The following is a 22,075-nucleotide window of genomic DNA, read 5'->3' as shown; positions in this document are numbered from 1 at the left end:
TTTGCGGTGCCCAGAGAATGAATCCTAATGACTCATGAATTAAATATTTCTCAGCATCCACTTGATGGATTGGCACAAAATCTTGTACAGACATCCATGACTCCTTCTGACCTTGGTAATCCCCTGACTATTCCTCTAGCACCATAAGGGTTACATTTCTGGCTTTAAATAAAAAAAGTTGTTAATAACTGTTGGATGACTTGCTATGAATTTTGGTTCAGGCATTCAAATACATTTTGCAGTTTCCTTCTGGATGAATCACAATAACTTCCCCTAACCTTTCCTGCAAAACTACTGACATTCCCATAAGGCTGAGCTGCAGTTTGAAATAGCAGATATCAGCATTTTTAAACAGTATGCTAAAATGCTAAATATCCACATTAGCATTGACAGTTTATTCTTTACTTGAGGTAACTTTTAAAAATGTGTATTTTTCCTTTGGTTCCTTTTTCATGTTATTGGCTTGCTTTTGAGGATGCTGTTGTCACCTGTCGTGTGGATACAAAACAGCTTCCTTCTGGCTGAAAATTTTGAGGCCTGCTGGTTTACAAAAATTCTCCTCGCTCCCTCCCACCGGCTAACTCTCCTCATGGTCTTCTGGGACTTTGGTGTCCCACTAAGCCACAGATACGAGCTTTCAACGCCAGCCTGGCTGTGATCACACTCCCCTGGAATTCCTTGGTACACCAGCACTCCCAGTCCTGATTATCGGCCCTTTCACAGCGATTACATTTTTGTATGAGTGATGGGGGAGTTATTCTGGCGAGGAAGCTTCAAACCAGACGTCTGAGGATTCAAGTTTACATTTCTGGATTAATATTTCAGAAACTTGCAAGCCACGATGGAATGGCTGTTTGATGCTAAATTCCTTCTATGGCAAACACTTTATGAGTTGGCTTTCTCTTCGAATTAAAACCAAAAAAAGTCATCTTTTAATCAACAACCTTTTTCAGCACATAACACTGCAAAAACCTTTAAAGACGTTGCTGCCTGTAGGATGGTGAGACTAAAACTACGGGATTCAGATACATGCTGAAGGAGCAGAGGCACACTCATCGACTGTTGTATAAATGCCAAATGACTGGGAACTTATGGGAAAAGATATTAACATTCCTCAGCAAAGTACTTGGTACAGAGATGCTGCAGAGCCCTGCACTCTGGTATTATTAGGCATAATACCAGAAGGGGTGCAGACTGGCCTTTACCACAGGTTGTAGGATTGTGCTCAGACACTGGAAAACAAAAAATATCATCCCTTTTAAGGAGTGGTGGGGAGGAACGACCAAAATATATCCCAAACTATGAACAATTATTTTTTAAATTAAACATTTTGGGAAAATATGGGGCCCCTATATGAATACAATATGTGAGAAACAGCCTGTATTGTACTGTACTGATGATGTTGCTTTCCCAATAAGGTGGGATCAGTATATGGGAGGGATGGTCATACTTATTTAGATAGGAATGAACCTAATGTACTGTGATGTCTGCCTTTAAATACTATTAACATAAGATGCGTGAGTAGCAGCTATGTGCTCAGCTATACTATACTACAGCTATAAGAGATATATAGATATAGGCGTGATAATTATACTACTGTTATGGTGGCATGTGAGTGATAGCATTATGATACCCCCCATGTGCATGTGATGTTTTTCCCATGTTTTCTTAGTTTCATTGTTATTTTTTTATCTCATCGTTGTTCTACACGACGTTGCCGTTTCTTGACAAGCAATAAAAAGCGAATTACGAGAAATAATTTAATTCCGCAGTACAGGAGAGCCAGGAGAGCCAGGAGAGCTGCGGTCACAGCAGACACAGAGAAGAAAAACTTTCTCTCAACTCATCTCCAGGGTCGTACAGTAAGGCACGCTGACCTTGGCCGATTGGATGCTGGAATGAAGATCCTCAGCCAACAAGCCTGTAGGTCTGAATTTATAAGATGTACTCACCGTAAAGTACCTGGACCACATGTTGAATTATGGATTGAGGCCTCACTCGCACAAACACACATGCTGCAGCTGAAGGTGAAAAATGGGGAGAAGTAGCCCACGTTTGAGTCGCTCACGACGGGTCTTGATGAACAGCGTCTATGAGGAAAAGAAGAAATGCGGACCGAAGTGAGACGTTCATCAAGTGGAAACACACACAGTGCTGATTCATTGCGAAGGAAAACACAGAAATCATGTTATGTTGTGGGCTCTGCTCTTTGGTTGTAGCATGTAAATCAGCTCGGTCTTGAAATATTGACATAAACGTATATTTTTACACAGAATTCTTTAAATAAAATTCCACCTGTCGTTTTTGTTCTTCTTCTACACTCAAATTATGGTATAAGAATTCAGAAAGGTATTTATTTTTCTTCAAATATTATCATACCATTAATGAAATGTGACACACAAATCCTCAAGAAGAAAATTGTAGTTTTCGTGGGGATGAAGGACGTAGAAGTCCACTCTCTTTGCTCCAGGGTTTTTCCATAAATGTCCATCCCTGTTCAGATCTGCCATTTAGGGACATCACTGAATTAGATTTAAGTCTAAGTGTCCATGCGATGAATCTGAAGTTGTTTAAGCCGTGTGCATGAAGGGGGGGTATTACCTGCCTGGAACAGTCTAATCACATGGAGTCTAATCCATCTCATGTTCTGGCTGTCCACATCATCACGGATCTCCCACCGTGTTTTAACAGTCGCCCACAGACATTAGACATAAACTTGTAACTCTGTCCTCCATTGCTCAAGGCTCCAGTCACTTTACACCAGGTGCTGTGTCTCTGTGTGTGGTGCGTGGATGGAAGCGGTTTCCAAATAGCAGCCGCTGTCACAAAGCTCACAATGCACAGGTTTTGTGAAGGTGTTGTGGCTGCTGATTCAATGCTATCACCGTTACTGAGGCTTTGGTGGCATTTAGAAATGATTCTGTCAGCGGTCATGTTCTTTGTCAGTGAACTTTGTCAGTGGTTTCGAGACTGTTCCCCTTGGTATAGTTAATATTATTGCACAGATGCACCTTTAACATGCGTTTCTGCACATATGTGTAAAAGTGCTGGGGAACAGGTGCGTCACAAAAGCCACACGCAGCTTTTGATCGCACAAGGATTTTCCTCAGTTTGCTGCACCAACAGTTCATGTTCTGACTGTGGCCTAAAACACAACATGGGGGCGTGCTACCTGGAGCTTCGGAAGAAATAACAAAGCAAATTCAGTACACTGTCCTGTGCTTCATTTCACCACAACAAAGTAATATGCCTTGAATTTTGTTTTGTTTTTTTCCCTCCTCACTTCTAAACACTGGATTTTGCCTCTTTCAAACTCTGTAATGTCACCTGCTGTTTTATGAACTCACATATCAAATCAAATGCTAATTGTAATCTTTTATAACTGATAAGTGCTGCTGGTTGGCAGCTGCTCTATGACTCACTGTTGCAGCTGGATTTGTACCATTACTTCAAAGTGAAAGTGTTTCTCTTTCATGTGGTGTTTCCACTTTGTGTCCAGAGTCCATACTCTTGATGAAGTCTTTCCGTAAGTGCAGGAGCAATGCAGATTCAATAGGGGGCGCCAACAACCCATAACAAGAACAAGCCCCTCTGCTCTTGTGTTAATGTTTCATCCTGGTAAAGATTTAGCAGCAGTAAGTAAACAACGTGAAGTGTAATGTGTGTTGAGAATCCTTAATGAAGGCAGCAAAGGTATTTGTGGTATGGGAGTGTGTGTGTGTGTGTGTGTGTGTGTGTGTGTGTGTGTGTGTGTGCGTACGTGTGTGCTGGGGGGGGGGGGGGGGGGGGCAGCCACTCCACTCGGTGCCATCTACCTCCTGGTTTCACTCAGGCCAAAACTCATTAGCAGTTCAACAATGAGTGTGAGTTGACTCAGCAGGTCAGAATGGTACTGACTGGCATTGGTTTCTTTATAAAATGATAAGATTGTGTGTGTGTGTGTGTGTGTGTGTGTGTGTGTGTGTGTGTGTGTGTGTGTGTGTGTGTGTGTGTGTGTCCTCTGTAAGCTTGAAAGGTGTGTCATAAATTTTCTCTTCCCTCTGCCATAGAAAGAAGTGACTGGTATCGACCTAAATTCATGTCAGATTCTGTCTTTAATGAGAAAAGATATCTAAAAGGAAACTTCAAACTACTCCTGAAACATAATCAAATCCTCTGCTGCATATCTATTTAGTTAATTAGTTATCATTTGGGCTTGGAGGCTAATCATTTAAACAGAAAATGGATGCGTGGAATGTTGGAAATGTAGAGTCCAGTGTTTTTAGAAGTTGACCCACAGTTAAAGATTAAAGGATTTGGACTTTGGGGGATTGATTTTGCCACGGGGGGAGCAAGGGTTCCAGCTGCAGATGTTTTCCCAAAAGTCCTGAGTCTTTTATAAAGTCTATAATATAACTTCAACTTGTTGTCATTTCCCCTCAATCAATCAATCAAACAATCAATCAATCAATCAATGGAACTCTTATAGCTACTGGGGAAATATGGCCATCTATAGGTTGCAAAGCTCGTCAGGCCTGACGGAAAACATGGCCCCTTAAATTTTGGCTAAGCCCCAAATGTTTACAAATGCTCTGCCCCTGTATTTTGCACCTTCCTTTCTTACGTTTAACGTTTCTCACAACTTTTACAACTTCCCTTCACAACAAATCTGAGCATGCACGTTAACTACTTTCTACAGCTATCAGATCAAAGTAGTGAAATAGAGGTGTATCATTGTTTTATTATTTTTGTTTAGCGAAAACAGTTTCTGCCAAGATCTCACACTGATTTTTATTCAAACATTTCTATTCTATTTCTATTTTTCCCTCTGTGAAAACATGTTCCCCACTGAAATCCACTGCAAGTGACTGAATTCTCTAGTGAGGAAATGTTCAACAGCCTCCTTTCACACCTGCTTAATATTCAGAAGCTAATTTTTATAACTTAAACATGCACATGTACTGTACCCCACACTGTGTGTGCTTACATGTGTACAGGGAGTCTACGTGAGGTATGTGCTTTGAGTTGAAGCAGTCCCTCTGACACGCACACTGATCCTGCTGACTCACCTGATGACTCCCATCCAAAAACCTGCATCCACTTTTACTGTTTTACTGTGATACCATCAACACTCACACCTGTCCACTCTTTGAACACGCGTGTGGGTCCATGTTTTCAGCATGTATCACTGAGAAGAGCAGGAGACGGGCAAACACACACAGACACAAATACCCAAACTGACACAGGTAGAGAACAAGAGCTGGGGTTATTAAACCTGCCTGTGTTGACTTTAGAGGGGATTAGGGACAGGGAGTGGAGAGGTGCAGTGTTAATGAGTTATTAGTCATTTTTAAATGAGAAAATATTGTTTCTTTAATTTGTCATATTGTAACATGAGAACATTTTTTTTAAGAAGAAACACAATTTGAATGATTTAAGTTTAAATTTGTGACAGTGTTAATTGATATAAGAGCATGTTTCAGCGCTGTTACATGCATAAATGAGGCTTCACTGTGTCAAAACACACAGTCTTAACCTCATGATCTGAGGAGACCAGTAGCACTGGAGGCGGCTGAGTGAAGGACTGAGAGTGAGGAGGGATGAAAGACAAGACAAGCCTGGTGTGGCAGGAGAGAGATGGATGCTTGGAGTGGGATGCAAAGACAGACATGCCTCATGGTTGTGTTAGCCGGGGCTTAACGTGGATTTTACTGGGATAGTTTAAGCCTCAGGACAAAGACGGTGCAGCGCTGCGTTTAAGATACCTACATCAAGTCCATGTTGTCCTGATGGGCTGGAAAATTCCACCACAGCTGTCTTCTCTCCTGTGTGTGTGTGTGTGTGTGTGTGTGTGTGTGTGTGTGTGTGTGTGTGTGTGTGTGTTTGATCCTGCAGGTTTAAGGAAGACAAATTGTGATATTTTGAAGTCATTTAAAAGCTCTTAATTACAGGGGACCTATCATGCTCTTCTGAGTTTCCCCTTACTTACAGTGTGTTATATAGGTTTTTGTGCATGTAAATTGTCTACAGACCACACAAGAATGAAAGTTTACACCGAAGGGAGAAACTCTATTAGGGTAAAAACCCAATTTTCTCCTTTGTTTGAAAAGCCTCATTAGGGGTCCAGACATTACTTCCTGGTCCTATTGACGTCAATACATCCCTTGGTGCTGCCCACCTGCAAACTTGGCACGCCCCCACAAAAGGCACAGAACATAACTACTTATAATAAAGACTTTTCTTTAGTTTTGTAGCCCTGTCGAAAAAGCTGTGTTTTTGAATGCCTGCAGAAATCTACTAACTCCCAACATTATAGTGTGAGCCCGCACTTCAAGGAGGACTGCTTCTCTAACCGCGCACAGTTAGACGTTTCATTTTCACAACTGTTTTAACTTTAACTTTAATACACACTAAATGTGGCCGAACAGGGGTCTCAGGCTCACAGCCGGTCCGTCTGTTAACCGCGTTACCGCGACCCTATCATGTTAGTAAGAAGCAGCAGCAAATATATATTGATATTCATGCTTAAACGTTTGTCACGTATTGACACGATGTACTTTGTTAGCTCAGATAAATTATCCACAGTTTAACCGCTGAGTTCATTTTTCAGTAACTATGCTAAGTTTATTTAATTCATATTTACCGGCATCGTAAACCAGCAGGAGGTGATTCCTTCAGTCCGGAAGTGTCCACGGATAAAAAAAAATCAAAAGGGGTTTCTCATATTTCTTCCTCCTTCCGGCTGCCTGACAGTGGGTACGCTTGTTTTCTGCTCCAGTCCAGCTCGTGGAGGTGGACCGGGTCTGTCATGTTCTGGTTCAGGATCGGACTCTTGCTCAAAAAGATAAAGCAGAACCAGCCGAAGACGCCACAACCGTTTGTTTACACACATGCGGAACGTATCGTTGCCATGGTAGTTGGCAAGATGACCAATCAGCACATTGGGCTCTGATTGGGAAGAAATTAAAAAATGAAATGAAGTAACTTTACATGGTTGTCTGCTTCTTGTCATACAAGTTGTTAATCCCTTTACAGAAATGTGTGATTTTAGAACAGATATAAAATACATTTTTGGTCTTATTGCATTTAGTAAAACTGCTGCATGATTTAATAGCTCCTAATGACTGTATCTAATCGGAGATGCTGATATTAGGACCTTAATAAAGCCTATATGCTTATCATTGGTTTAAATAAACACAGAAAGGGATACAAGCATAAGGGATTATACTGCTTACTTGTTGATTTACTTTGTACCTTCTCTAAGGAGACACTTGGGGCCACACCTTTTATGTTGCTGCAGGCATTACAAGACAATGTTTTGATTTTATTCAGTGGAGTTTCTCGTAATCCCTAAGTTCAACCAAGATGATTAAACACTTGCTGTGATTCCTGCTTTTCTTCTCTTCTTTCTTACATGCTGTGATTTGTCTAAACATCTAATGATGTCTTCTTACTTGTATGTTTTTTCCCAGAACGTTAAGTAAAGTCCAAAAAAAAAAACTTAATGCATAGAAGCTAAACTCTAAATGCATAGAATTCACTTTTAAACACCAATATCCTGCAATGTCAAATTAATGCTGATATGATAGAATTTAGATTTGTGCTTTCAGGCATTTTACTTTCTTGCCTAAAGCAACCATGTGGCTTAATGGCACACAATGTAAAAAATGCATTTTTCCTTAAAGATTCATTATGTAGCACCATAAACCACTCTGAGAGCTTGACCTCCATGCAGACTTTGGTCTTTCAAGAGTAAAAAAGGTATTAAAATATAGTGTAAAAGCTTAATGTTACTCTTGTTTCTCAAAACTTCTGAGTTGCCAAGCAACTGTGAAAGGGTGGCGGTCCTGAGAGCCATGGTCACGACTTAGTCAGACAGAAGGAAGGTGAAAGTCTAGACCACAGGACTTACAGGGGTCGAGACAAGGGGAGGGGGCGGCCTAGAGGTTAAGGGTCAGAGGTCACCAACAACCAATGGGAACAAAAAAAGGGTGAACAAAGGCAGACACAAAAGGCAAGTGAGTGTGTACCAAGAATGTTGTGCAAGTCTGATGTGTGTTGACTGAGTGCGAGGCCAAATGATGGACTATCTTTCTCTTAAAACCTACACACAAGGGTTTCTGAACTTCATGTTCAGTGTGAAGGTGACGCAAAGTGTCAACTGCACTTTATTGCACAGCGCTCACCATATGGAAAGTATGATGCAGGAAGGTGTAATTACAGCTGTATACGGTCTTGCTTTACGTTTGCCTCAGAGACAAGTCTGTTCAATAAAACACATCGGCACAGCTGTTACAGCTGTTTGTCCTGTTGACAAAGGATGTGCGGACACAGGAGTTTACTCTGATAGTATAGCTTTATTACACTGACAAAGTTCATTAGACATTACATAGGAACATGTACCTTCAGGATTTGTTTTTAACAGACAGCAAAATCATACACACACACACACACACACACACAGACGCACACATGCACACACACACACAGAACAGACAGTGTTAAGCACAGACGACGTCGTGGAGAATCACATGATCAAAGTGACAGCAGTCTTTTGAGTGTTGTGTCCGGTGTGAGGCTGCTCAAGTTTCTTCAACTCTTCACTGTTTTCTAGCAGTAATGATCAGAAGCGAAATGAGCACACAGCCCACATGTTCATCAGTCAGATGTGCAGCTTTGCGTGCTGCAGACAGACCCACACAGATCCCCACAGTCCCTCCTCTATTTATTTACAACATGGCAGTGATTCGTCTGGAAAACAACAGATTGATTAAGTGGCTTTGTTCATTTCTCCGTGGCGCCTGTTCAACTCGCCACCAGTCTTCCCATACATTGGACCAGATTTCATTTAAACAAGAGGCTCATTATCGATACAAAAATATAGTACAGCAATTTTCTTGTCATAGCAAACATTCATACCTGTCCGTCAATGGCCCAGTCACATCAGCAGCCATTCAGATAAAAAAAAAAAAAAACACAATCTGCTACACAAAGCAAAGACATTAGGGGCATTGAACGCAGTATTTTGCATTTCTAGCCCATTTACAACACATAATGTTTACTTTATGTCACAGCTAACAGACTTCTTTAAATCAGGCTGCTGTGTTTTACACAATTTGATGCCTTTTATTCTATTGTTCCAGGCAGCCATTAATTTCCAATCATTTCTTTACAATGTTAAAAATCTTTAAGCAGATTCTTGACACTTTTTTCTATTGTGTAGTTAGCATGTAAATGATAACAAGTTACTAAACACATATTTAGTAAAATATTGGTGGATCACTACAGCAGACTGTTGTAATTCAGTCCCTCCTCCAAAATATATCTTAATATTAGCAGAAACATTACCAACTGCTGACTGTCCCTTCAGGAGTCAATAATCCATACGATCATCAATTGGCACAACCCAATGTTACAGTACACACTTTAAAGGGGCTTTTTATAAGTTTTCTCTTCTGGTTTTTTGCTGGGAGCAGGTTGTGATGATTGTCGCTTGACAAAAAGCTTCAACCATTGTTGCATTTACAAGACAAGAGGTTATAATACGCCATCTCAGCAGCACTACGTCTTCAGGGCAGATTGGAGGCTACTGTGAGTTGCTATTGGCAAGTGACGAGCTAGCTGGTTAGCGTGCTAACTTCAGTAGGTGAAAAGACATGATAAGAGACAAGTGTTAATGTTGCTGTTGCTTTCCACAGCTGGAGACAGCTCATGGCTAGTAAAGGAATGAAGTTTGATGCTGAACTCGCAACTTTTCTTCTAGACTGGTAAGTAAACAGCTGTTAATGCTAACGTTAGCATTGTAGCAATAGCGAAACTTACAAATAGCTCCTTTAACTGCTTTAAACACAATGCAAACAACATTAACAGATATATGTGATGGATTACACACCTCAAGAAAGTTTCAACAATCTGCTAAGTGATTTTTACATTCTTCTAAAAATGAATGGAAGACAATGGCTGCCTGAAAAGGTTGGAAAAGAACAATCTAACATGCTTTTTAAAATGGTGAACAAAAGAGTAAATTGTACATAATTTGGAAGACACCCTGATATGGTCATTTAACAATAGAGCATTTCTTCATGATGACTGAACGTGCAGTCGTCATAAAGATACAGTGATATACAGCTGTCACAGATGGTCGCATGATAACACACTCCTGGGTTTGAAGCTGTATGAACACAGGGAACCTTCGAGGTGAAAGGTTTACTTGAAGCTCTCTGTCTAAATTTTGCCCACAAGTTATTTAACTGAGGATAAAAGAGCTTTTATGTCTCTGGTTAAATGAACTAAACATGAGTTAAAAAACCTCCTGGCTGCGAGCCCTCATGTCCTTTGTGTAGGTGTAATCATTTTGTCAGGTAGAGCATATTCTCTGTCAATAAAAATGTGAGTCATACAAAAACAGACACAGATTTGAGAAACAGTAAGAGACTTAGACAATCCATCAACCAACGACAAAAAAACAACATGATTCTCATTTGTTCTCCTTCTTCTTTCCAAGAAAAACCCCGAAGCTTTCGAGCGTGTTCATGCTGTCAGAGTCGTAGTGTTTTATAATGACGGGATGTTTCAGGTTTAAAAAACAATAATAAAAAGGAAAATGAACATACGTTTATAACGTTTTTTTCTTTTTTCTTTACCAAGCACATTAAAAGCTAATTGCCCAAAGATAATTATACAAATAAAGCATCCAGTGAACTGCACACAGGCAGCATTTTTTTTATTTTATTTTTTTTTTAACACATCCCACCTTACACCCTCATCTACTGCCGTTCCCCAGTTATCTCCAGCACGCCTTGGTTTACTCACCTCAGGCAGCAAAATCTATCACAGCAGCCCCATTGTCTGTCAGGCATATGAGGGTGGCATATAGTCTAGTTTATAGTGTGTGGAGGTGTGAAAACGACACAATACATGGCCATTTGTCGAACATTCACATTAGTGACAGCGAAAAGGTCTGAGCCACATCCGCGTATCGATGCACGTACCACCCAGACGAGAGCAGGATCGTGATATCTATCCTCTCCATGTGTGGCTACAGCAGTCAATGGGGTTTGTTTGTATTTTTTTGGGTGTTTGACAAATGTGCTTCTGTGACAGTGGCTTTGTCCGCTGGAAATCTTCGAGGAGGCGTTCCTGTGCCTTGTAATTGTCTTGTAGAAGACGCAGGAAGGCTGACCTCCCCCTCCTCGGGGTCAATGAAAGGTCAGAACGGTCGGCGAAGTCGATAATGTCAGCCCCTATAGATCACAGAGGCTCCTGTCGTTCGGCGATGCTTGAGAAGGTCAAAGGTCGAGGATCTATGTACATTGAGTGAACAGTCAAAACTCCAAAACTGTCTGTGTTTTTCCTCAGCATACAGTGTCCAGTGTTTGGCAAGTACATACAGTAGTTCTTCATCACCTCACTGCTTTCTTCCTCACTCTTTTTCTCCATTTCTGAGTCTTTTATCCACCAACCCATTCTTCTTCTGTCCGTTTTCCTCTCTCAGGTGCAGCATTCTCGCTCCACGTGGCAAAAGAAGGGGGACTGGGATGGCAGGGACGTGGAGGTCAAGGGGTCGGATGTGGAAGACGAGGAGGAAGCAGTATTGTTGGTGGAGGAAGAAGTGGAGGCGAGGAGCGATGGGTAAGGGCTCATCTTGTCGATGTTGACGTAGGTGGTGTTGAGCAGGACGTAGTGCTCCCCGCTGAAGCTGGAGAAAATGGCGGAGATGCGCGACACCAGCTCGGAGAAAGAGGGCCGGCGTTCCGGCTTCGGATGCCAGCACTCGATCATCACGGTGTAGCTGGAGGAGAGGAGAGAGGAGAGGAGTCAGGCAGGAGAAACATCAGAGGAGGAAACAGGGGCTTCAGTGCTCAGCTACAACTATTGTGGTTTCAATTCCAAAATAATAGTAATTGCTCCAAATACTTTACATTACATTAAATTCAGATGGCACATGTGTTTTCAATCTCGACACAGGCACAACAGCTAGATGTCACCAATAAACTGGGCGTGCATCATAAATACAATCCTCAAAGAAACAACTAGAAGCGTGTTCAGAGAGCTAAGCAACAGGCTAAGTAAGTGCTACCATGGAGTTTTGTGGTGTAACCAAGGGGCTATTTGTAAGTTTTCCCTGCCGCACGAACGTGGTTTCTTGCCGGGAGCAGGTGGTAGTGATAGAGCTTCGGCCATCGTTGCGTTTACAAGACAAAGTCAGAGAGTGACGAGGGCCAGGGCTAGCTGGTTAGTGTGCTAACTTCAGTGGAAGATAAGAAGTGTTAGCTAACATTGACGTTTCTTTCCACTGCTGGAAACAGCTTGTGGGTTGAGCAATGAAGTTAGACGATGAAGTTGCAGCTTTTCCTCTAGACTGTAAACAGCTGCTAATGCTAACGTTAGCTATGTAGCAATAGCAAAATTTACAAATAGCTTTTCTTACAAAAAAAATGCAAAACACTCAGTTTTTCCTGCTTCTCAAATCTTTGGCGTTACCTTGGGAGTCTGGGAACTTGTGTTGACATTTCTCACCATTTTCTTGACATTTTTGTATTTTATAACATGTCTTCTATTTTTTGTTTTAGACTCCTGTAGCACCCTAAGGTTCTGCTTCTCCTCTCCCCTTTTAGAGTTTTTTCTTAAAACAATATATCATCTATTAGCCACCATTTGAACTTTATGTTGTTTCCTTTTTTTTCTCATTTCATTCCAAAGCGCTACAGCAGCTTTTTATGGTTAATTTCATCACTAGGTAGCCTCGAAATCTACTATAAGTCATTCCTCCCTCACAGGTTTTGTGTATATGACACGAAAAGGTCTGATAATTGTTTTAACAGCACTGACAGATAAGTTTTGCTTGCACATTAGCTGTCAGAGGGGCCTCATGTTTTATCATTGTGCAACTAAACTTTTAGGAGCCGTATCTGATATTGCCCTTTTTTGTCTCTAACTTGGCAGAGCGACTCCATCATTGTTAAGAATTAAGAAAAACAGCCCCATTATCACACTTCCAAACTTTCTGCCAGCGACTGCTATCACCACAGCGCCCTGTGAACGATCAGGAGTGAAGAATTGCGGGAATGTTTGCAGACGTGTATCACCTCCTGATGTCTCTGTTTAATTTACAGCTTGGGAACTTCAGGCCTCAGCCTCCCTCCCACCCTCACCTGAACACTCCCCTCTTATTTCCACACACACACATACACTCACACACTACACAAATGCAGCGTACCTCATGATGTTATCTGTACTGAGTGAGATCACACTTGGCCTTTATTTTACAGGACCAGTGGGTCAGAGTTAAATAGATAAAGACAATTCAGACACTGTAAATTAAATGACTTGATGTGTGCATTTTACTGATACTGAAAAACTTTGCTGTGATTTTGATGTGACATTGTTTTTCTAAAGTTTCTAGAGTCTGAAGTTCAGTTCAGAACAACCAGTGAGTTCACCTGAAATAGTCCCAAGTACAAACAAGCAGCAACCTCTGGGGCTGAAAAATGAAGCCAACACACAAGTGCCAAAAACTGCAGTTCCTCTAATGACCACTAGAGTCTGGCTCCAACAGCGAGTCAATCCCCATAGACTCCCATGTTAAATTGTCCAACTTTACAGCAGAAATAAACATGTTTACAGCCTGGTACAAAAACAGTTTCTGTCTCTATAGTTAATGTCCACCTTCATGACAACGGTATGGGGGGTGAATTTTTATATGGCTCATCAGTTTATATTTTATTAAGGCTTTAAGTTATGTATATTTGAGGGTGTTTCAGAACAGAACACAAGGAAGTCTGTGCCCCTGGTGAGTGAAATTCTAGTATCATTTTATTCATGTTAGCACTAATTAGCAGGTATCGGTGTCTGCCTTCACCATACCCGGCTTGTTAGCTTAGCTCGTTGACTAGCTAAGTAGCCAGAACAATTTAGCTTGGGTAAGACTTTGAGCAAGAGGCTCGGATGCCCAGCCTTTCGATGTCAACATGAGCATTTGCTTGTCACATTTATGCTCCACCTCTTTGCCCATTTTTTGATCAGCCTGGCATTAGACAGAGTCAGGCACCGCCAAGATGGCAACAGTGGAGCAGCTCACTCTGAGCTTCAAAACTGCTGTTCTCAGACCTATGGGTGGAGTCACGGACTCACAGCAAGCCTTCAGGTTTTTCCTGGCAAACTCTGATGTGAACAGATCCAAACAAAACAAAAAAAAAACTCACGCTTTGTTGAAAGAAAATTCACGAAAAACAAAAGGTCATCTCAGCACTGCCAACACTGTTCTGACTGATGTTCGATCTTTAGGAGCAGCAGCACTTAACTACCATAGCAACAAGTGCTTAGCAACAAAAAGAGACAAATACAAAATAAATACTTTACTGGTGTTTCATTGCCATCTGAAAAATGCTTTGTGTTTTGTGATTAAGTTAAGCAAGAAACTTTAGTTTGAACCCGCAGCTGTGATGAGATGTAATGCTCGACTGAGGAGACCGACGAGCTGCGAGTGAGTTTCAGACTCTCGGCCGACGATGATGGATGGCCCCGAACTTAAGTGTTTTTTATTTATGACTTCCACTGCTTATACAGCTCTTTCACCTTCACTGTTTCTCCCTGCTGCTCTCTCCTGATTTCAGACTCGGTCGCTCTCTTGATGATGCATTTAAGTGCAGTTCCACAGTATATCACTCACACTAACTGAGCCGTGGCGCTTTGCTCGAGGAGGTGAATGACAGGTGAAAAGTTCTGTAAATACAGCGTGTGTGTGTGTGTGTGTGTGTGTGTGTGTGTGTGTGTGTGTGTGTGCACTCACAGGGCGTCAGGGCAGAACTCGGGCTGCAGCAGCCTCCTCCCCTGCAGGAGAAACACGGTGATGTCGAAGGAGTTCACATCAGAGTATGGCGGGGCTCCGCGGGTCATCAGTTCCCATAGCAACACGCCAAACGACCACTATGGAAAAAAAACAATAAAAATCACTCATTATCTCACTGTCATCTTGTTGTAATGACAACAGAAGTGAGACAAACTCAGAAGAGTCCTCACCACGTCTGACTTGGTGGTGAACTTGTGTGTCTGCAGACTCTCCAGAGCCATCCATTTGACCGGCAGCTTGACTCCGCTCTTGTTGTGGACGCTGTAATATTCTTTATCGTAAACGTCTCTGGCCAAGCCAAAGTCTGCCACCTTTACTGTGTAGCTCTCATCCAACCTGTGAGGGCAAAGAACAGTTACTTTCTGTTGTATTGTATTCTACGCTGTGTTTTCCCTCTGTGCTCTGATCTGCTCCAGTCTGATAATACTGTAGGTCGATCCATTTATAACGACATATATATTGATATTGAATGAATAAACGTGGACTCACATGCAGTTTCTGGCGGCGAGGTCTCGATGGACAAACTTCTTGCTGGCCAGATACTCCATCCCTCTGGCCACCTGCAGCCCGAAGCCCATCAGGTCTTTCACTGTCGGGTTCTGGAGAAAACACAACTATCAGCTGACGCGGTCCATTTCAACTTGTGATGCTAGTGATGAAATTTCACCATAACGTGTGCATGTACTGAAGATACTCAATCAGAGATCCACAACGTGCATCTATCTTGTCCTTACGTGTGCCTCATCGCGGATGAAGTTGCGCAGGTCGCCGTGCTTCATGTAGGGCAGAACCACCAGCGGCGACCCCTCGGGCGGCAGGCAGATACCCAGCAGAGAGAGCACGTTGGCGTGGCTGAAGTCCTTCATGATTATCCCCTCCTTCAGGAACTGGGACACCTCCTCAAGATCTGTGATGCCTTGGAACAAAACAGTCAAAAATCCAACTTAAGTTTTGGCTCCTCTGTAATTGGAGACATGTTTTTGACTCCTTGGCATCATGATATCTTTTCTAAAATCCTTAAGTAGACTCTAAAATGTATTCTTATTAAGTTAAAATATGATCTGATATGATATGAAGAGTAAGTAAAGGGCAGGGACGATGATTGCTGAGACTATTGTTGAAAATAAGGAGCAAGTCACTGAGAAGGTCATTTGTTATTTGCAGTACCTTTGGGGGAATAAGAGTGAGCTAAAAAAACTCCCTGAATATCCTCACACAGACCTGACCCACGCCAAATTCCCATTTGCCAATTGCATCCCTGCCTCTGATGCCCCTGCACTTTAGCCCCCACCGACTCTGATGTAATCTGGTTAGAGATGGAAACGCTTAAGGTCTGGAGAAACCAGCTCATTGGCCTTCAACTGAGGACAGACCCCCAAACACAGAAAGAGATGACATTCGGTTTTCAGAGCCTTGATTTGAAAGTTAGGAAAGAGAGTGAGGTCATGTGGTGGGGGGTGGGGGGGTGGGGGTGGGTTATCATACAGTCATCATCCATCATGTGCCTTTGGTCATTTTCCTTTCAACTGCTTCTCATAGTAAAAGTTAAATTAGCATAAAAGCCTCGACTCAAGGTCTAAAATATAACAAAAGAAGAACAAAAACAATGAGACGATGGCCAAGGAAACCTAATAAAAGGTTCAAATCCCAGAGGACTAAACCCCAGCAGACAGAGCTCCTCCCCTCCCACCGGGGTCGGTGGCTCCTCGCGACCGCGCGGGGGTCTTTCCTCCGTATCGTTCCAGCATCAATCTCCCTGACCCGACTGACAGGTTACACGATTAGACGGGATCCTAATGCCGTCCTCACCATCAGACGCTCATTCATCACCATCATCTCAAGCTGAAAAGGGATTCGGGGCTCTGACGAGATGAGATCCTTAATGCTATTGCAGCGTCGTGATATCATGCAATAAGTATGAAATATAAGCAGATGTACGATGCAATAATTGCGGCTGGACGTGAATATGTTTGGACAAGGGGAGAGTGTGTTGAGTGTGTGTTCTCGGGAGGATGTGAATAACAGGCAGCGTTCGATTCTAAACTGTATGAGGTCCGTTCTTATAAGAGAAAATAAAAATAAAAAGTTGATTTAAGTGAGATTGCCTTCTCAGGAGGACGTGTACACATTGTTAAACCTCAGTTTATGACCAGGCATGAACTAAAAACGCTTTCCCATGCTACAGCAACAGCAACATTAGGCTGCGATATCAAATGTTTCTGGTGCTCCAGAGCCAAAATAACAATTTGTGATTTCAAATTTACTTTGGAATCAGAAATAACTACAGCAATTTCCCATTTCCTCCCATTTCCTCCCATTTCCTCCCTTCCCATTCGCTCACTGTAAAAGCAACAACACTAAATATACTACATTTGGGGTTGTATTGCAAAGCTGCTGCACGCGCACACACACACACACACAGGGCTGGGTATCCAACTTCGATGCTTTCATGGACCGACCGAGTTGCTTTGATTTCTAAGAGGTAAATCTCATCAGCGTCAGTGAGCCAATAAGCATGCAGCGTGCTTGGACCAATGATGCTGGTTGGCGTGTATTGTGATTTTCTTTTTGTTAAAACAGATTTGGAATGGAATAAAATTGGTATCGGAAAAAGTATTGTGATGAAAATTTGTGAGAAAAACAAAACCCACAGGTGATGGCTGAGCTTGTCCTCTATACAGTCACAGTGATGTGTACTCACGGTTCAGGGACTTGACGGCACAGTGCTGCTTCTGCCCGTCCAGCTCCAGCAGAGTTCCGTGGAAAACACAACCGAAGTGACCTGCAGGTTACAACACGATGCAGCATTAGTATTAGTCACAATCACGGAGTTCAAAAGCTCCTGTTCAAACCTGTAAAGACCTTTTAAACAACACCCCCCCCCCCCCCCCCCCCCACACACACACACACACACACACACACACAAACACACAAAACAAGCCTCTCAGAGAGACTGTGAACTTCAGTCTCACTGACGATGAGGTCCAAAGCAGGTGAACAGCAGCAGCCGGGTCAGCTGGCAAGAATCATCGATACTTCAGATTTCTTGTGTTTGTTTGAACTTGCGTTGTCGGGGGCAACGCCTTTAAATCTAACTGTCAGTGGTCGGTTTCACCTGAGAGGGAGGGTCTGGCTCTCGCCTCCCTTCAATCAGTTGTCATCCTCCAAACGTGGTCATATGCATTCTTTGCAAAAGTACGACCACGATGGAGCAGCAGGCAGCATTACTGCCTCCGTAGTGTTAAAGGTCATTTATTTTTGGCATTTTTGCTTTAGCGACGGTAGAGAGAGACACCGCACCTCTACTTAGCACATGGTGCAATCCACCAGGTGAGCTACCGTGCCGCCCCGTCTCTGTTGTGTTGAGTGGAAACGCTGCCGCAGACCTACCTGTGTGTCCTATAAACCAGTGATTTAACTGCAACTCTATATTAGATGCTGGTACTATAATAACAGCTGACTAGGACCGCTGAGGTCCAAACTGCACCATCTGATTCCACCATGACAAACACTAGACCATGCACATTTATTTTGGCATCGCAAGCGCACACTGACAACCAGATTCCAGTTCCTTGGCCCCGTGACCCCTGAATCTGCCTCTGATCATATCTTCTGCTCCGCGTCTTGTTGCTGCTTGTTTTTTTTTTAGTTTTTTAAATCTTGCCCATACATGGAAACGAACTGTATGGCAACTGTCTAAAACACCCAGTTTGCTTGCAGGGAAAACGCTGTTGGGGCCATTTTTGGATTCTGTGCAGTCAGCATACTTCATTTATATCTTGGCTTATCGAAGCCTCTGCCGCTGTGATTAAGAGCATGCGTCCTGCCAGTTGGCTCCACGATCACAGCGGCTCCACAAATCACATAAAAATATTTCTGTCCATTGTTTACATATAAAAAATTAAAGTTTGGAGCAGATGCAGTAGAGATGATTTCATGTAGTGCATGCACGCTGGTGCCCCAGTTTTCACACCAAGTTACCATCACCCTCACACTAAAACCTCCCCCAAGTAACCCAGTATGAAGCTTCATTCATTAATACCCCACACAAGCTAATAGCCTATTGCCAAACCCCATTGAGTTATTGTGCATTTTATTGAATTATATCTCTTCTTTAAGACATGAGGTCTCGGCCCCAGACTGGGGGGGTGGTGGTGGTGGTGGTGGTGCAGGAATAAAATGAGCGCGGCGTTCTCCTATCACGTCCTCGCAGATGGCTGAGGGTGTTGGATTACGTCTCCCAACAATGGACCCTGGGAATACTAGCTGTGAACAAATCATCCTACGCCACTTTAAAAAAATCCAGGCTCCTTTTTCTTCGGGGGGATAATTCAGCTGAGGGGGCAGACGGCTGCTTTCTGTGACACGGAGGGGTTTGTGGGGTCTCTCTCTCTCTCTCTCTCTCTCTTGATGTTGAATTCGATCTGTGGGTCTGAGCCACCTACTTAAACGCCACAATATGAGGCGATTTTTAGTGTCTGCATGTCAAGCTTGCGGTTTGATAAAGCAGGCAATTAAGCTCTTTGTGGGCGACTTTAGCTTTTGTATAGCTTTACATAAATCCTGAATTAAATCTAAGCTCGTTGGACGATAGTATCGCTTCCACATCAGTTACGATCCCACCAGGAACGTTTGGAGGAAATCAGATGTTGTATTATTTCGCTATTTAGCAACTAAGGTAAAAAAAAAAAAAGAAGAACATTTGAGATGCAGATTGAACTGGATGTTTCATCGATGAATTGAGTAACAACAGCAGAACTGTTGCCGACAGCAACAGCCATCGTGGGTTTAACAATTAAAAAGTCTGCTGCAAGAATATGAATATCTACACAGTGTAAGTACGTGAAGAAAAAACATATGCATTACTGTTTTTATCACAGTATATGGAACTAATGTGCAGCATCGAAGTAACAACAGTATGTGGTAGACTGCAATTTAAAAGACTGCTCAAAACATACTTATATAAAGCAGCTTTTAATTCTTGATTTCAATGCCTATTATTTACGTTACTATTATGGATGTGCGCTATGTGCTGTGCTATATCAGAGTTATTACACATTAGGTAGCTTCAGCCAAACGCTGACTGGTCAGACAATCTTTCACGTCGAAGCTTTTTAACTGTTATTCATGATTATGCACATCCATTTGTATCTGTGGGTTAAAGCTATAATCTGCTTTATGATGCTCTCAATGGCACACAGCTGATAGTCACTGCATCACTGTCACGCATCATGAACATCTTCCTGCGTCGTTTCTGCACTTGCACTTGGATTTATTTTTTTTTATGGTTTGCTTTAAAAGCCTCGACATGTATCATTTCTAGCTCAATAAATATCTGCTTTGCTACTTTATTTTGCATTTTAGCAGCTAGTAGCTCCTTCCTGGCAACAATCCTTTGGGCGCATGGGAAATGATGCATTTTACATTTCCTTTATATTTAGAATAAGTAGAGAAAGAAGTGGGTCGCTAGCATCAACAACACCATGAAAAAAAATGACTCCAACAAGAGAAAACCCAATAAAAATGCTGACACACTGCAGTAATGTCTGATTCACATAATATTACCAGGAAAGACGCAGCGATGTGTAATATTTAAAAAATGAGCTGCTGAGACTTTGTGAGACTGACCTCTGCCGATGACTTGGTTGAGGTGAAGCAGCAGCTGCTCCCTGGCGATCACCACGTGCTGCACCTCAGTCAGCAGGTCCGGGTGGAGACAGGACGGATCTATGTGGACCGGGGCCATCAGCAGAGGTGACACCAGCTCGCCCTCCATCCCGAGACCCATCCCCATTCCTCCACCCAGCGCCCCCAGTCTGGGAGACAGCAGCTCGCCGTTGCCTCCGTAGATGGGAGGAGCTGCGCGGCACGTCTCGGGCCTGTCGGTGCCCTGATCTGCAGAGCCAAAAGGAGATGGAGGGAGGGAAGGGAGGGGTCAAAGGTCAGTGACTGTATCAGCAAGGCCTCCAGAGGTCAAGGTCTGTTACATGATCAGAGAGGGATGGCTGTAAAGGCGGAGAGCAACCTGACACTCTGATGGAGGCCGGCAGAGCTGGAAAAACAACGTTTCTGATTTCTCTCCTGATGCTGTTAGTGAAAGGAGAAATAACGCAGAGAAAAATGTTCTGTAAAAGGCCAGAGCAGCAGACACAGCTCTGATACGGACTATCAGCTCATGATGGTGCACCCAAACTCTCCCTGAGGACAAGCAGCACTTCATTAGTAACTGTCTCAGATTTTAAGTCTTTCAAGTCACATTTAAGCAGCAGGAAAATTGCCCATCATTCTCAGGATCACAATACAAGGATCCCCCCCCCCCCCCACGCCCTCAGGATCCAAGCTAAGAGAACCAGAACCACAGGTGACTCAGATTACATCAAAGTTTCTAGTAGAGTCGTCTGATGGTCATCTTAGTTGAGAAGAAGAGCCGTTATGAGCGATGGAGCTTCTACAGTCAAGGGAAGAATAAGTTGTGCTAATATGTTTTCTCATGGCTGAGTTACAACTCTGCGAGGGAACGTGAGTTTAATGTGAGATGAATTAATCGACTGTCAGCTACAACAGTGTTAGAGCCCCAGAGTGAGCGGGGAGTGGTGACACTGGGATTATGATGATCTACACTGGAGGACTGATCCAAAAAAATAAACCAAATAAAACTTCTGTTAGTTCACAACATGTAAGGCATGCACTGCTAGCATAGTGTTCAGCCCCACAGGGAGGGAAGCAGGTAGATGGGAGGTGGGACGGGGAAAAGAAGATGTCAGGTGGGGGGTTGGGGGTGAGGGGGTGCGGGGGTGGGTGGGAAGGGGAGGGGCTTATCTGGTTGACGTACCCTCCAGCAGGGTTGTTCTATAGTCGACTGACTCGTGGGAGACCATTTCATTAGTGGGGCTGACGCTCCTCGCGTTAGCCAGCCTGTCCAGATGCTGGATGTGACCCCGGCCATCATACCACACCTCAGACAGATCTAGAGACAGAGAGGGGAGGGGGAGGAGGGGGTGGGGGTGGGGGGGGTGAGGAGGGGGGGGTAGAGGAAGAGGATAAGAAAAGTGCAAGAGGAGAGGTGACAGGATGATGAGACAGGGAGGGAGGGTTGGAGGGAGAGAGGGAAGTGACAGGAGAAAAAACGCAACAGATAGAGGATGTGGAAAAAAAATAACAGGGGGGGAGGGGGGAAGGGGGGGAGGAGGGGGGAGGAGGAGAGAATTACTAAGAAAGGCGAAGCGTTTCCACCAGTGCGCCCCG

The 22,075-nt window shown here is 43.2% G+C and overlaps 1 protein-coding gene and 1 long non-coding RNA gene across 3 annotated transcripts in view; both read right to left on the bottom strand.

Moving 5' to 3' along the window:
- Positions 1-1,774: 1,774 nt before the first annotated feature.
- Positions 1,775-6,710, bottom strand: LOC130175831 (uncharacterized). Its single transcript, XR_008828788.1, has 3 exons — positions 6,623-6,710; positions 1,953-2,090; positions 1,775-1,800 (listed from the first exon to the last, which is right to left on the bottom strand). It is a non-coding gene; the product is annotated as an uncharacterized LOC130175831 (long non-coding RNA).
- Positions 6,711-8,316: 1,606 nt separating this feature from the next.
- Positions 8,317-22,075, bottom strand: part of met (MET proto-oncogene, receptor tyrosine kinase) — a 66,218-nt gene continuing 52,459 nt past the window's right edge. Inside the window, exons 14-21 of one of the 2 annotated variants that reach the window (XM_056387097.1) lie at positions 21,663-21,797; positions 20,459-20,725; positions 17,532-17,612; positions 15,565-15,746; positions 15,320-15,429; positions 15,001-15,166; positions 14,771-14,907; positions 8,317-11,770 (exon numbers count right to left, since the gene is read on the bottom strand). In XM_056387097.1, coding sequence (XP_056243072.1) covers positions 11,470-11,770; positions 14,771-14,907; positions 15,001-15,166; positions 15,320-15,429; positions 15,565-15,746; positions 17,532-17,612; positions 20,459-20,725; positions 21,663-21,797 — 1,379 coding nt within the window. In that variant the 3' untranslated portion in view covers positions 8,317-11,469. The remainder of the gene's footprint in view (positions 11,771-14,770; positions 14,908-15,000; positions 15,167-15,319; positions 15,430-15,564; positions 15,747-17,531; positions 17,613-20,458; positions 20,726-21,662; positions 21,798-22,075) is intronic. The other variant, XM_056387098.1, reaches the window with a different exon arrangement.

Source organism: Seriola aureovittata, chromosome 10 (assembly GCF_021018895.1).
Source record: "Seriola aureovittata isolate HTS-2021-v1 ecotype China chromosome 10, ASM2101889v1, whole genome shotgun sequence".
NCBI classification, from domain to species: Eukaryota; Metazoa; Chordata; class Actinopteri; order Carangiformes; family Carangidae; genus Seriola; species Seriola aureovittata.
This window is presented reverse-complemented; position numbering and strand designations above follow the sequence as displayed.